Source organism: Stigmatopora argus, chromosome 21, assembly GCF_051989625.1.
Source record: "Stigmatopora argus isolate UIUO_Sarg chromosome 21, RoL_Sarg_1.0, whole genome shotgun sequence".
In the NCBI taxonomy this organism is placed as follows: Eukaryota; Metazoa; Chordata; class Actinopteri; order Syngnathiformes; family Syngnathidae; genus Stigmatopora; species Stigmatopora argus.
Window position 1 is genome coordinate 85,353 of NC_135407.1, and position 14,460 is coordinate 99,812.

Consider the following 14,460-nt stretch of genomic DNA (forward strand, 5'->3'; position numbering starts at 1 on the left):
GGGGGTGCTGGAGCCTATCCCAGCTCACTCCGGTTCAGAGGCAGGGGACACACCTCCTTGTCCTTCTCATTCTTTCCACATGGGCGCAAGAGGCTCAATGGAAGTGCCCTTTGTCATCAATTCCTGTCAGGACAGTGAGACATTTGGTATCCATTCCGATCGAGCTCAGAGGCTGAAATGACAGTATACTACAGAGTTGGTAGGAGTATATCAGCTTCAAGCTCCTCCTTGTTTGATCATGTTCTCATTTGCCACGGAAAGGAAAGTGGTGTAGAACTTGGAAAGTATGCAACATTCATGCGGTAGGTGCCACTTTTCACAGCGCTTACCTAGCGGACCCTTGGCCTCGCCCCATCCTCGTCCTCCGCTTACTTACGGGAGGGACCCTTGGCCCCGTCCTGGCTCTTCGTCATCGTGGTGGCATTCCTCCTCATATCGCGCCCGCTCCTCCTCCCTCGCTCATTCTCACCTCCGCCGCCTGTGGAGGAAGTGGGGCCCATTTGCGGGAGGACGACTCGGTCTTGGGGAGGGAGACAAGAAGTCAAATGAAAAGTCTCCATCCAGCGAGGAGAAGGATGCCGGCCTTCTGGGGGTGCTTGGCTTGTCTTTTACTGGCTTCTGCTGTCGAGGCTGACGGTAAGAGAGGACAAATCCATAGACAAAATGGGGATAAAGCTCCACTCGTGACTGGACTTTTGCCTGTCCTTTTTAGCCCACGTCTTACATTGTAACTTTTCTCCTTTTCAAATCCCGTCTATTGTTGGTCAAACTTGACCGAGCAAACGTATGGTCTATTGGGATGCCAGAGCGTCTTTGCTTGGTGTCTAAAAGAGCAGTGGAAATTTGGCGAAAATGCTACCGGGACCTCTTTTTAAACATGTTTTCCACCCATCAAATGACTTGACTCTGGAGATTTGTCCATTGCGCCCCATTTTTAAAGCCCAAGAAATGAGTTGGAGGAAGCTAAAGGAAAGCTATACGCACGCTACGGCTAGGCGGAACTTTTGTCATTCACCAGTAAGCTTTCATGACTCGCTTTAATGACCGTGAAAGTGCCGCATTTATCAAACATTTCCCAAAGAGCTCGATTTTTAAAAGGACAACTTCCACCCCGTGACAATGTCAGGAGCTGAGTGAGTCCAATTGTGCACGGCAGGTCGAGTGTTTGTGGTGGAGCTGGGGAACTCGTCGTCCGCTTCCGGATCGGAGGACGCGGAGAGGGCCTGCGCCGCCCGCCGGGCCCGGCCGGCCTCGGCCTCCGAGCTGAGGCACGCCGTCGTCGAGTGTTACTTTTCCCAGTGCGCCCGCGGCTGGCTTCGCGGAGGCTCCGTCGGGTAAGCGAACCGTCCAAAGAGGTGGTGATCGACCCGGGAAGAAAAAAAAACGTCAAAATGTTAAAAATGGAGATGTTAAAAACGAGGAGAGAAGCCGCCGCGCGAGGCCGAGGACGCCGCCGATGGCATCGGGAGGCGGGGCGGCGACGGCACGGCGCCGAGGAAGCCAGTTGTTCCATTGCGAAATCATTGGACGCCACTTTTGACCAAATCACTGGTTTCCTTGCAAAGTCAAAGCCAGAAGATAGATGAGAAGGAAGGAAGGAAGGAAGGAAGGGCCCCACGCTTTTGGCTTCTGCCATGTGGCGGCCAACAGGCTGCGCTAAAGGCTGAGAGCAGGCGGGCAGGTAGACTGACTGACAGACAGGCAGGCGGGCAAGCGGGCAAGCGGGCAAGCGGGCAAGCGGGCAAGCGGGCAAGCGGGCAAGCGGGAGGACGGGCAAGCAGACTTGAAAGACGGACGCCGGCAAGCAGACAAGCAAGCAGACAGACGGGCAGACCGAGAGACAGATGCCGGACACGCTGAGGTGTGAAACATGGTGAGGACGTGTCAAACGCACTGGCGGGAAAAAGCGCAGCGTCAGACTCCGCTCGGGGTTCCGCCCACCGCTTACCACCGCTCCGTGCTTCGGCAAAGGGGCCGCTATCACACATTCCGTGGATGTGGAAATTTGGCCGGACGTGACGGCTTTGTACGCCAACGCTTGGTTGAGCTAGCCCAGGGTGGGCAAACCGGTCCTCAAGGGCCGCAGTGGGTGAAGGCTTTTGTTGCAACCGTTGGCCGCGCCGTTGTTACGCGCACACGGGAGCGACTACGGCGAGTCTCTTTCCAAAATGCCTTTTCACGGCGTTTCATTTCCCGTTCGGATTCCCGTGGGATGCGCGGCGCCTTCCGCGTGACGTGCGCGGTCGTACTTTTAGCCGACGCTTCCCTGGGAGCTGAGCCTTCTCGTTCCAGGACCACGGTGTGTCACGATGCGGGGGGCTCGCCCAAAGCGGTGGACGTGAGGCTGGAAAACGCCACGGGGGACGGCGCCGTGGCCCACGGCTTCTGCGTCAAAGACCGAGGTGAGCCGGGCTTCCGGGGGCACGGCCAATGAGGGAGGCGCGCCTAACCCTTCTGCGGGCCGCAGGCGTGCCTTGCGGAGACCCCCCGTCCTTCCCCAACGCCCGTCTTCAGGCGCACGGCGGGCTGGAACTGGGCGACGAGCTCCTCTACGCCTGCTCGCCGGGTTACGTCATGCCCGACGGCCACGGCGCCTTCAGCTTGCTGTGCGACAGCTGCGGCGAGTGGTACGGACTGGTGCAGATGTGCGTCAAAGGTAGGGGTCTCTTGGGCGGAGGCCGGCTCGGCCTTCGGCCCGTTTGCCGGAACAATGTCTCGCTTGTGAGTCCGGGGGAAAAGGGCCGCCGCGCCACCCGGGTGCGACATGCCGGCTCGCCGTGCCCAGAGAAGACAAGCCCTCGCTCGCTCGTGTACTTTGCTGGAAATGGACTAGATGAATTGCGCCACCTCCTCGTGGACGCAGACCATCCGACAATGATACTAAACTCAGTGGTGTTTAAGTACACAACTCAGAGACTAATTACAAATCACGCGCAGCTGCGCGAACCAACGGCAGGGCAGGAGGGAGGGACAAACGAGAGTGGGAAGAGCAGCAGCAGCAGCAGCAGCAGCAGCAGGCTGACATGCTGACAGCTAGCCGGCCCCGGGTGGTTGGGTCCTTTGGCGTCGCTTTAAGACGTCCCGGACCCTGCTCGATTCTGGGCTCGCACCGCACGTACACTTTTCTTTTCCGCCGAAACGTCGTCGTTTCGGGAGCTCGTCGGAACTGACGGCCTTTGTGTATCCGCAGACTCCACCGAGACCCACGTGGACTACGAAGACCGCTTCGCGTACGACGAGGCGGAGCGCGGGAGAGAAGACCACGGGACGAACGGGGACGCCCGGGCCGACGGGGAACTCCGGGAATCCACGGCCGAAGCCCAAACGCCGGTGCCGGGCTTCCCGAGAGAAGGGGCGGATCCGGGCGCCCGGCGGGAGCCGCCGTTCGCCGCCGCCGCCGCCGCCGTCGAAGAGACGAGGCCGGGCGCAACGGAAGCGGATTCCGCCAGGAAGACGGAGGAGGAACGCCAGGTGACGACGGTGTCCGCCGCGGACCCGCCGGTCTCCCTCCTGTCTCAGAAACACCTCTTCTGGTTCCCCTCTGACACCTTCCAGCAAGAGCAGCGTCCGGTTTCCGCAGACCCCGTTGGCCAGACCTACGGCGAGGGGAGCCCGGACCACGACGGGCCAAAGAGTTCCCGTCCCCCAGACGTGAGTCAAGGGGCGGCGCAAATTCCCCTCGGCCGGGAAGACCCGGAGCGCCACGGCGAGGGCCGAGACGTTCGCTACGGCGGCCGGAACCGTAGCTCCGAGGAACGCGGCGGCGACGGACATGGCGTCGATGTGCCGGAGCGACCGGACGCTTCGGAGGAGAGCGCCGACCGCATTCGCGAGGAACCCGGCGATAACGACCACGGGGATGAGGACGAACGCTACCGCGGCGGCGACGACGACGACGACGACGACGACGATCACGACGATCACGTCGATCACGTCGATCACGACGATCACGTCGATCACGACGATCACGACGATCACGTCGATCACGTCGATCACGACGATCACGTCGATCACGACGATCACGTCGATCACGACGATCACGACGATCACGACGATCACGACGATCACGTCGATCACGACGATCACGTCGATCACGACGATCACGTCGATCACGACGATCACGTCGATCACGACGATCACGACGATCACGTCGATCACGACGATCACGTCGATCACGACGATCACGTCGATCACGACGATCACGTCGATCACGACGATCACGTCGATCACGACGATCACGTCCATCACGTCGATCACGTCCATCACGACGATCACGTCCATCACGACGAGGATCACGACGATAATGACGCTAACGACGTTCGGGACGACAACGACGACAGCATTCGCGAGGAACACGACGATAACGACGACAGTATTCGTGAGGTACACGACGACAACGACCATCGGAATGAGGAAAACGACCACAGGGATGAAGACGAACGCTACCGCAAAGACAACGATGATCGTGATCACCGCTACGACGGCCGAGAAGAAGCCACCGATAGCGACGACGGAAGACGCGACCACGGCAGTCCGGGAGACGACGACGAAAGGGGCCAAACGAGTCCGAACGCCACCCGGGATGTCGCGGATGAGACCTGGCTGGACGGGCACCCGGTGGCCGTCCGCCCTAACGAGTTGGACGAAGCGGGCCCCGACGCCCTCGACGCCGGCGTCCCGGCGCCGCCCGAGTCCGAGCAGAGGGAAAGCGCTCTTCCGGAAAGCCCCTCGTCATCCTCGTCTTGGGACGCGCCCGAGTACGACACGCAGCAGGAGGCGCCCACCCGTTCTTGGCTCCTGGACCTCACCCGCCGCCCCCTTCCGCACCCGGCCCGGGAAGGCGAAAGCCCCGACGGCCCCACGGGGGAGCGCGCCCTCGACTTGCCCGGCCAGACCGGCGAGCGTGGCGAGATGGAGGGCGAGAGGGGCGAGGCGGCGTGCGTCGGGGACGACTGCCCGCCGCCGCCGCCCGGCACCTCGCGCGGGGGCCCCGCCGTGGCGGCCGTGGTGGCGGCGGCCTGCGTGCTGGCCGCCGCCGCGGCCGCCGGCGTCTGGTGCTACCGTCGGCGGCAGCGGAAGAGCTCCGTCTGCGACGGGAAAGGACAGCAAATGGAGATGCGGCAGAAAGTTTGAGGACGGACTCTTGGGGGAGGGGGTGGTGGCGTTTGCAACAGGATGTGGGGCAAGGGGGGAGCGACGAGAGAGGACGGACTGGCGCTGGACTGACGCTCCCTAGGCCAAGCCAAGGAGTATCCCTCTGGGTGATTTTTTGACTATACGTGTCTTGGGTCCATTTTCACCAGAGGGGACATTCCGGTGCGGCCGATGCATTGACGAGGCGAGACCCCTCCCCCTTAGCCGGCAGGTTAGCACGTTGGAGGGAGCAACTTTTTGTAGGGAAATCCAAAGAGAAGAGAAGCTAGCCAAAGTGAGAGGAGCTAAGAATGACTGTAAAGTACGCCTGTCCGTCTTAGTTCTTTGGCGGATTAGCCGGCCATCCTCACCCTAACTCCTTAACGACCCTAACCCAGCCATCATAATCCCGTGTGTTCCATCTTTAATTTTTTTTGTCATCCAAGCGTACCATTTTTCATTCGGGTTCCCTTTCGCCGTAGATTGTGCACGACGGTTTGAAATTTCAGCCGTGGACCAGGCCGGCCACGTCAAAAGGGGACCGGCTCCCGGGGGCGGGGCGGGGCGGGGCCACCTTTGAGGAACCCGTTGCACAATGTCCTATTTGAGCTTGATTTAGCGCCCTCGTCCAAGCCTCATTTATTGCCCGGTTGGTGGGTGGTGCGTCACGCCATGCGTTCCCTTCAAATGTTTAGCGAGAAAATGACTCGGTCCAAAAAAGATCGCCCTTTGCTTTGCGTCGTGATGATGAATGTAACAGCTGATATACATATACTCCATGTGATTAGTACTGGCGGTAGGCAATTGTGTTTAGAGACCCATAACGCTGTGTGAAATGTATCCGCCAAGTGTGTAGTCGTCTCCATTTGTTCCCATGCCAGGATATGGGGTGACGTCGGGCATACCTATTCTGGCAAATCACTTTTTCTTGCTTGTTGTTGTTAAGATGGAGGCTTTGTGTGACCTGTTGCTCCTAATAAAGTCCTAAAGGTGTGTGACTGGGCCTTGTTCTTCATAATAATAATAATGATAATCAGACATAGGCTTTGTCATCATCATTGACTCGACAAAAGCCTAATTGTCATCCTACCCAGCTGCGTAGGACCAAATTGGTAGTGCCTCTCCACAAAGTGCGCCTACCCGGCAAAAGGCCCAAATAAGTGATCATTTCAGACACATGGATACATGGCATCACCCCCCCCCGAGCGCAACCAAGTCCCGGCGACTGCAGAAAAGGTTTGCCTCGCCGATGCCAACAAAGAATCAAATGGATCACTTACCTCTCACTGTCTTCTCACTTACCTTCAGTCAGCCAGCAGGAGGCAGATCAGCGCCCAACGTCCTTCATGTTACCGAAGGCGGTGTTGCGGCATTTGACGAGTGCCCGTGTCTCCTTGGTCATCCAGGGTTTTTGGTTGGGGAAAAATCCGTATCCGTTTATTAACGGTGACGTTGGCCGTGCAGTTTTTGATGTAGGAAAGTACAGTGTCCGTGTAGTCCTGGAGGTTGTGGTGTTTGAAAAGTTCCCAGTTGGTGTGGGAAAAACAGTCCTGCAGCTGAGAAAGGGCGTCCTCGGGCCAACTTTTTATTATCTTGATTTGTGGCCTTGTTAGCCTCCGGAGCAAGCACGCATAGTGACCAAAAAGAGCCTCCAGGTTAGCACGCGCGCGCACGCTTTGATTCCAAGCAAACGCGTAGCGGCTACGGTGACATCTCCGGTCTGCGGCCTTTGCTCTTTTTCAAAGGATTCCACAGGCTAAAACACGAGAGAATTTCCCCCGTGTCACACGCCAGTGTGACAAACTGCACAGAGACTCGATGTTCGGAGACCATTCAACACGTGCTTGCTTTTGCGTGCGTACGTGCATACGTGCGTGGCCATCCGCTCTGATTCCGGCCTCCCTCGGAAGGAACGCACCTTCTCCTCTTTTTCGCACAAAGAGCATTTTGGGGTCAAGGAAAACCACCCTGGTGTTTTGGCAACGTCTTTTATTGGAAAACTTATCAAACGGGGGACAAATTCATTTGTCCGTTCGTTTGCGTAACGGCAAGCACGACGGACGACTTCGAGGCTTAACAAAGAGGGAAAATGGAAGAGCAAATGTCAATAAATACAGCGGGCGCTCGGTTTTCAGGGTTCGAGAAACTCGTCGATAAACTCCACCACCTCCCCCTGCGGATGACACACAGAGAAAGACGGGATGAGATCAAATTCAAAAGGAAGATGCTAAACACAGTATCTCGATGTGCCAGAGTGAGCCGGGACGAACCTCCAGCGCCCCCCACCCCCTGCCAATTTGCGCGATTTGCTACCCCCTGGTGGACTTTTGCGACATTGCAGCCGTCAAGGAAGCAAAAGTCACCTCGTCATCACTGGCCAGATGCTTGCTGGAGAAGTCCAACATTTCCTCTTGCATGGTGGTTTGGTTGTAGTAGCGGACCGCCTCCTACAGCACATACGCAAAATGTTATTGTTCTAGCGAGTGGGCCGGTGACGGTCGGTCGGTCGGTCGGACGGACAGACAGACCGACAGACAAACAAACAGAAAAAACAGACAGACCGCTCTGGGTAAGAAGTCTTGGTCGGTGAGCTCCCACTTGTCCTTGTGGAACTTGTAGTAGGCTACGTTGTTGTTCATCACCTCGTCGGCGGGGTCAAAGAGAAGGTAGCTGGCGGCGCACGGCACCGCGTTCTTCAGGTCGTTAACTGCGGGCACAAAATGGACCGGTTAGAGTTTTTTTCCCCCCTTTTCAGGTGGGCCCCGCCCCGGCAACTCTGGCGGCTACTTACGCTTGAAGTAGGCGAACTGCAGGTAATGGTACATGGTGGCCACAAACTTGTCCACCACAAAGCCCCCCACCATGGGCGTGAGGTCGCTCTCGCACTGCACTTTTCTCTTCAGGACCTCCGTGTAGTGATCTAGAGAGGACGAGACGGAGACTTCATTTCATCTTCTGTTGGCGCATCTTTAGCAGTCGACCTAGTTTTCCGGGATCTCATTATGATCTTTCTTTTTTTGTTTTTCCTCCACACTGACCGGCTATATTGGCGTAAAAGTCCTTGAACTCGGTGATGTCGCGGGGTCCTTCAGAGGCAGCCAGGCACTCGTCGTAGACCTTGAAGAAGTCCCGCAGGGCCAGTTCCATGTCGGACACCGACGTCCGGAAGTTGTCGCCGTTGTACGCCCGGACGGCGCGAACAAACAAAGTCTAAAACAAAGGCCGGAAGGCCGGAGGGGCCGCTCGCTCGGTCGGTCGGTGGCTTTAGCCACCCCCGTCGGTCGGTCGGTCGGTCGAGGACCATTCCAGGCTCACCTCGTAGGATTTGGTCTCCAGATCTTTCAGGTGCTCTTCGGCCCCCGGCAGGCTCTTGTAGTAGGCCATGTTCTTCTGCATCATCTCGTCGTTGGGATGCTTGAGCAGGAACGTGTGAGCAGCCGACACGGCTTTAGCCAGCCTGTCGGACTGAGGAGCCCGAGTCGCGCGTCACAAATACGCCAACTAGTACGGTTACGTGGCCAACTAGTACAACACGTGGACTTTTGTTTGGGTTGGGGAACTTCCGGCGTGCCTCGTCCTCACCTTAAAGTAGGCGTACTGCAGGTAGCGGTAGGGCTCCCTGGCGTCAAAGTCGTCCAGGGTGTCTCGGGGCGGGGGGCTCTGGCGGAAGGCCGGCAGCCCCCCCTTGCAGCGCTTGAGACAGCGGGCCCGGAGCATGACGTTGCCGAAGGCCCGCAGCTCGGGGAAGTCGGCGAAGCGGCTCTCGTCGGGCCGCCGGGCCGAGCTGCAGTTGAGGTTGCAGAAGGCCTCGCTGTCCCGCAGCAGGCGGTGGAGGCGCAGGGAGACCTCCAGGAAGTCCGCCGCCTCCCCCCACTTCTCGGCCGTGTACTGCTCCAGCCCGTACTTGTAGGCCGACTCCAGCGGCATGAGTTCGCTGCGGGGGAAGCTCCGGAAGCTGTACTTTTCGTACTGGCACTGGACCGCGCCGAGAGCGACGAGAGCGATGAGAAGAAAGCACGACGCCGCAGAGGGGGCCATCTTGCTTTCGTGCTTGCTGACTCGAGCCCTTTCTTTTTGCCCGCCGACTGGCCTGCCCTCCTACACTCGACTGGACTCGGACTCGATAGACGTAGCCGCAGCGAGGCTCTCCGCCCTCGGCGCCAACCCCCCCCTCCTACACACAACCTTTCAAATCCCAACTTGCGGGAGGGAGAGCGCCGCTCACGTCGAAACACGACGAATGTACATTCCTTCAACTGTGTGGAAGTTGACTCGTTATCGCTCGTCCAGGTCGGCTCTCTCGGTGTCTAATTAGAAGCCGCCTGCCCCTCCCACTGCCACGTAGAGGCATTCATTTGCTCTCGCCAAAGTTCTTCCAACACGGCCCCAATTCGGGCTAAAATGAACCGTTTTGTCAATAAATAAATAAAAACCGAATGTTGTCGTTAGCTTTTAGCCAACCGTGTCGTAAAAGCGGAAAAGTCCTGCCATATGATTACGTGGATACGTGGAGACTCTTACCACGTTGACACTTTGCCGAGGCTTTAATGCGCATGTGCGCTACGTGGTACCCCGAAAAAAAAGCGGCTCCCGTTCAAGCTCAGGGGCGTGACAAGCTCGCGTCGATATAGCCGCGCTTTCTAACGGAAGTAGTCAAAAGAAAAGAAGCCAAAACTCCATTCTCCCTTGTCTCGGGTAAAACAAAACAAAAAACACCAACTTTTGTTCACGGCTAATGATGAGTTTGATTCATCTGCATTTAATCAAAGCCTTCACAATGAAGGGTTTATTTCAGATGTCATCATCCACAATGAAGGGTTTATTTCAGATGTCCCAACCGGATGTCGACATGACATGCCATCAACAAGCTTGACTGCAGGTCCTTCAAGCACAGGGACAGGGACCGGGACCGGGACCGGGAAGGCAGAACTTCGGGCCAAGTCGGCGAAGACTGCAAGGAAAGGGGGAAGAAGGGGAGCACAGAACAAGTTTTTAGTTTCTCCTCCTCACAGTCTGAAGGCGCAGCAAATAAAATGGTGCGAGACGTCGACGGATTGTGCTGGTTGGCGGTTCTGGTCGCGCTGGCCGCCTGCAGCGCCCCTCTGGTTCCGTTAGACGACATGGTCATCGAGAAGACTTTCGTTCCCGACAAGTGTGCGCGCGCCGTCCAAGTGGGGGACTACGTCCGGTACCACTACAATGGCATGTTTCCGGACGGCAAGAAGTTCGACTCCAGGTGAATTGCGCACATGCTTTTCCCGCTTTGCCCGCTTGGTCCGCTTGGTCTACCGCACGTTCGTGGATCGCTGGGGTTGGTCCCGAGAGCCACGCAGGCAGGCAGGCAGGCAGGCAGGCCGGCAGGCAGGCAGTTAGTCAGTCAGACGGGCAGGCAAGCAAGCAACATTTCGAAGCTGTCTGTACAAATGGCATAACACAAAATATTATTATAATAATAAACAACAAAGTCTAATCCAAAGCGGTTGAGGTTCTTTGGACCACAACGGAAAGGAACCGTCCTTCCATTCAATAAAGTGAACGGCATCCCCCTTATTACTATCTAATAACATATATCTTTTTTAATTGCTCAAACCAAGGACAGATTGGTTCAGGTTCACTTTACCAAGGTCCATTTAGTGCAGGCGTGTCAAACTCATTTTTTGTCGTAGTGTCAATTTCATCCGGATGGCCGTTATGTCCTCCAACTAGGCTGCCAAAATTAATCAATGACTGAATTGACAGCTTTTACAATGGTGCTGATCAATAGATCATTTTGATTGAAAAAGGGGAAAGACGGGAAATATTCCCCCTCTTCACTATACTCTGTCCAGTCCAGTGGAATAGCATTCCGCCCAGCCAACGTCCACTTGCGTCGTTGCAGTTACGACCGCGGCGCCACCTACAACGTGTTTGTGGGCAAGGGCCAGCTGATCCAGGGCATGGACAAAGCCCTGCTGGGCATGTGCGTCAACGAGAGACGGCTGGTGAAAATTCCACCGCGGCTGGCCTACGGGGAGCGAGGATACGGTGAGTCGGGGCGGGGCCTTTGGCGAGGGCAAAGGCCGCCGGGTGGAGCCGGGACGCCGTGCTCGAGCCGGGACGCCGTGCTCAAGCCGGGACGCCGTGCTCAAGCCGGGACGCCGTGCTCCTCAGGTGACCTGGTCCCGGCCGACGCCGTCCTCCACTTTGACGTGCTGCTGCTGGACGTGTGGAACCCCGAGGACGGCGTGCGGATCGACACGTATCACGCCCCCGCCGCTTGCCCGCGGAAGGTGGCCGTGTCCGACTACGTGCGCTACCACTACAACGGCACGCTGCTCGACGGGACGCTCTTTGACTCCAGGTACGCGTCGCGTCCCCTGGCCGGAAAAAAGTGTGCACTCTATCGCCTTTCAAAAAAAAAAAAATTAAACTCAATCTGATGATTCCCCCGGCAAACCGTTAACGCGTCCCGACGCCCTCCTCTCCTCCAGTCACACCCGAATGCGGACGTACGACACCTACGTGGGCATCGGCTGGCTGATCGCCGGCATGGATCAGGGCCTCCTGGGCATGTGCGTGGGCGAGAGGCGCGTGCTCACCATGCCCCCCTCGCTGGCGTACGGCGAGAACGGAGACGGTGAGTCGCTATGTGCTCAAAAGCCACGGAGGGCCGTCTCTCCTAACGGCGTGTCCCCTTGGCGCCGCCTTCAGGCAGCGACATTCCCGCTCAGGCGTCCCTGGTCTTCGACGTGGTCCTCCTGGATCTGCACAACCCCAGCGACGGCATCACCCTCACCAACCGCCACGTACCCGACTCGTGTCCCCGCCAGTCGGTCCCGGGAGACTTTGTGCGCTACCACTACAACGGCAGCCTCCTGGACGGGACCTTCTTCGACTCCAGGTGCGTGAAGACGGCCGTGGGCCACCGTACCTCCGCCGGCGGGTCTGGGCGGGAGTCGCCGTACCATCTGTTTGGCGCCATGTTTGTTCTCTCCATCTTCTCTGACGTGAATAGCTATTTGGCGTCGGGCAAGTCGGCATTTGAGCAAAAGCAAAGTAGCGAAAAAACACCAACTTTCCTCCCAGCGTTTGGCACGTCACGAGCCGCCCCGACGCCAATTGACCGCGACCATTTTGCCCTTCTTCCTCGTCCCGCAGCTACTCGCGTAACCGCACGTACGACACCTACGTGGGTCGCGGCTACCTCATCGCCGGCATGGACGAGGCCATGGTCGGCGTGTGCGTGGGCGAGCGGAGAACCGTCACCGTCCCGCCGCACCTGGCCTACGGCGAGGAGGGCACCGGCTCCAAGATCCCCGGCTCGGCCGTGCTGGTTTTCGACGTGCTGGTGGTGGACTTCCACAACCCGTCGGACGGCGTGGCCGTCACGGTGACCGGCAAGCCCGAGCTTTGCGCCAAGCTGACCAAGAAGGGCGACTTTGTCAAGTACCACTACAACGCCACCCTCATGGACGGGACCCCCATCGATTCCACGTGAGGGTCGAGGCGGAGGCGGAGACGGCGAAATGGCCACCGATCCCGGCCTTCCACTTTTTGCCGCTTTTCTCATTTGTGACGCCAGGCACAAGTACGGAAAGACGTACGACATCGTGCTGGGTGCCAATCAGGTGGTGCCCGGGATGGAGGAGGGCCTGCTGGGAATGTGCGTGGGAGAGCGCCGCCACCTGCTGGTGCCCCCGCACCTGGGATACGGCGAACAAGGAGTCGGTAAGTGGCCAAACAGACCCACGGAGCAGCCTCCGCTCGGCCCTTCCTCGCCCGCCGCCGGCATCCGGCCACCCCCCCGCCGCTTGTTCACGGGCCTCCGGGACGGACGGACGGAGCCGTCGGGGTCGAGTCCCCGGACGTTTGTCTCTTGTGGGTCAACTGGTTGGAAGGGTTAGGGTTCGGGTTAGAAAAGGAAAAAAAAAAACGGTGTGTGAGAGATTGAGGAAGAAAACATAACCAAGGTGAACTAGGACACCACAGAGCACGTAACTTGTGTGTGTGTGGTTGTGTAACTTGGAAAGGTCCAGTCCGAAAGCGAAGGCAAACGTGCGCTCGCGGCTGACAAATACATGTCCTAATATCGCCCTCCCCTCCCCTCGCCCAGTGGACGAGGTTCCCGGCAGCGCGGTTATGGTCTTTGACATTGAGTTGATGGACCTGGAGGACGGCCTCCCCGAAGGCTACATGTTCATCTGGAACCAGGAGGTGAGCGGCGACCTGTTCACGGAGATGGACGGCGACAAGAACCAGCAGGTGGAACGCGACGAGGTAAGCGGCCTGGAAAAGCAGCCGGCGGCGGCGCTGGCACGCGGCCCACGGTCACGGAGCCACCGTTTCCGTCTTCTCCTAGTTCGCCGACTACATCCTGCAGCAGGTGAGCGAAGGCAGAGGGCGCCTGGCGCCCGGCTTCCAGGCGCAACGCATCATCGACAACATGTTCGACAACCAAGACCGCGACGGCGACGGCAAGATCACCGCCGCCGAGTTCAGGCTCAAAGCCGACGAGGCCGCCTCGCACGACGAACTATGACCAGATGGCGAGGAGGCCCGACGTCTTTGGACCGGCCCAATGGCGGAATGTGCCGCAGGAGATCTTCCGTTGGCTTTGGATTGGGGTCCGTGCAAAAAGTGCCGCGGGGCATCTCGGGCACCCACCGAGCCATCGCTCTTTTTCTCTTCTCTTTCTCCACTGTACAGTCAGTTGATTTCCACATGGATTTCCCTGGACCACGTGTCTTCATCAAACTAGGGGCCAAGAGTCACTTGGCCCTCTCGGAAGTTGAAATGCCGCGGCCAACGTCACGGTTAGCCGCGGAGAACCACAACTTTGAAGTTGACGAACGTTAAGGTGGCGATACTCATCGCATCCCTTTAGGATGCCAGTCCCTTTGAATATATTGTGCAAGCGCAAAGCCAGATAGTCGCTCCATTCACTTTGCAAACGGACTTTGGTTGTTTTCTTGTAATGTTTTCCACACTAATGCTAATAGGAAGGTATTGTATTGTTTGATGGGCTGTTTGGAGGCGGGGGAGTGGGGCGTGCCACGCGTCGTCAAGCAACCAACGCATATGCTGTAATCGCTCATAACTTGTGTCTTTCCCCCAATTTGAAATAAAAACAAAGAGAAGAACAAGTGTTGTTGATGAAATGAATGCAGTGGCCTGATATGTGGTTTTGGTTCCAACCTGTGAGGAAAGCTTTCCACAACTTTAGGATGTTGCAAGTGCAAAAAAAAAAAAATTCAGACATAGGCTTGTCATGATCATTGACTCGACAAAAGCCTAATTGTCACCCTACCCAGCTGCGTAGGACCAAATTGGGTGCTTCTCCACAAAGTA

The 14,460-nt window shown here is 57.7% G+C and overlaps 3 protein-coding genes across 3 annotated transcripts; 2 read left to right on the plus strand and 1 right to left on the minus strand.

Moving 5' to 3' along the window:
- The first annotated feature begins 158 nt into the window (after positions 1-158).
- Positions 159-6,091, plus strand: susd5 (sushi domain containing 5). Its single transcript, XM_077591280.1, has 5 exons — positions 159-636; positions 1,157-1,334; positions 2,293-2,402; positions 2,468-2,656; positions 3,191-6,091. Exons 1-5 carry the CDS (start codon positions 546-548, stop codon positions 5,131-5,133), a joined length of 2,511 nt encoding a protein of 836 aa, XP_077447406.1. The 5' UTR covers positions 159-545; the 3' UTR covers positions 5,134-6,091.
- Positions 6,092-7,105: 1,014 nt separating this feature from the next.
- On the minus strand, positions 7,106-9,712 carry crtap (cartilage associated protein). Its single transcript, XM_077591339.1, has 7 exons — positions 8,716-9,712; positions 8,449-8,598; positions 8,172-8,343; positions 7,925-8,053; positions 7,695-7,840; positions 7,497-7,580; positions 7,106-7,306 (listed from the first exon to the last, which is right to left on the minus strand). Exons 1-7 carry the CDS (start codon positions 9,169-9,171, stop codon positions 7,265-7,267), a joined length of 1,179 nt encoding a protein of 392 aa, XP_077447465.1. The 5' UTR covers positions 9,172-9,712; the 3' UTR covers positions 7,106-7,264.
- Positions 9,713-9,990: 278 nt separating this feature from the next.
- fkbp9 (FKBP prolyl isomerase 9) lies at positions 9,991-14,249 on the plus strand. Its single transcript, XM_077591106.1, has 9 exons — positions 9,991-10,369; positions 11,012-11,157; positions 11,284-11,473; positions 11,604-11,749; positions 11,824-12,013; positions 12,271-12,606; positions 12,695-12,840; positions 13,226-13,389; positions 13,472-14,249. Exons 1-9 carry the CDS (start codon positions 10,167-10,169, stop codon positions 13,649-13,651), a joined length of 1,701 nt encoding a protein of 566 aa, XP_077447232.1. The 5' UTR covers positions 9,991-10,166; the 3' UTR covers positions 13,652-14,249.
- The last annotated feature ends 211 nt before the right edge of the window (positions 14,250-14,460 follow it).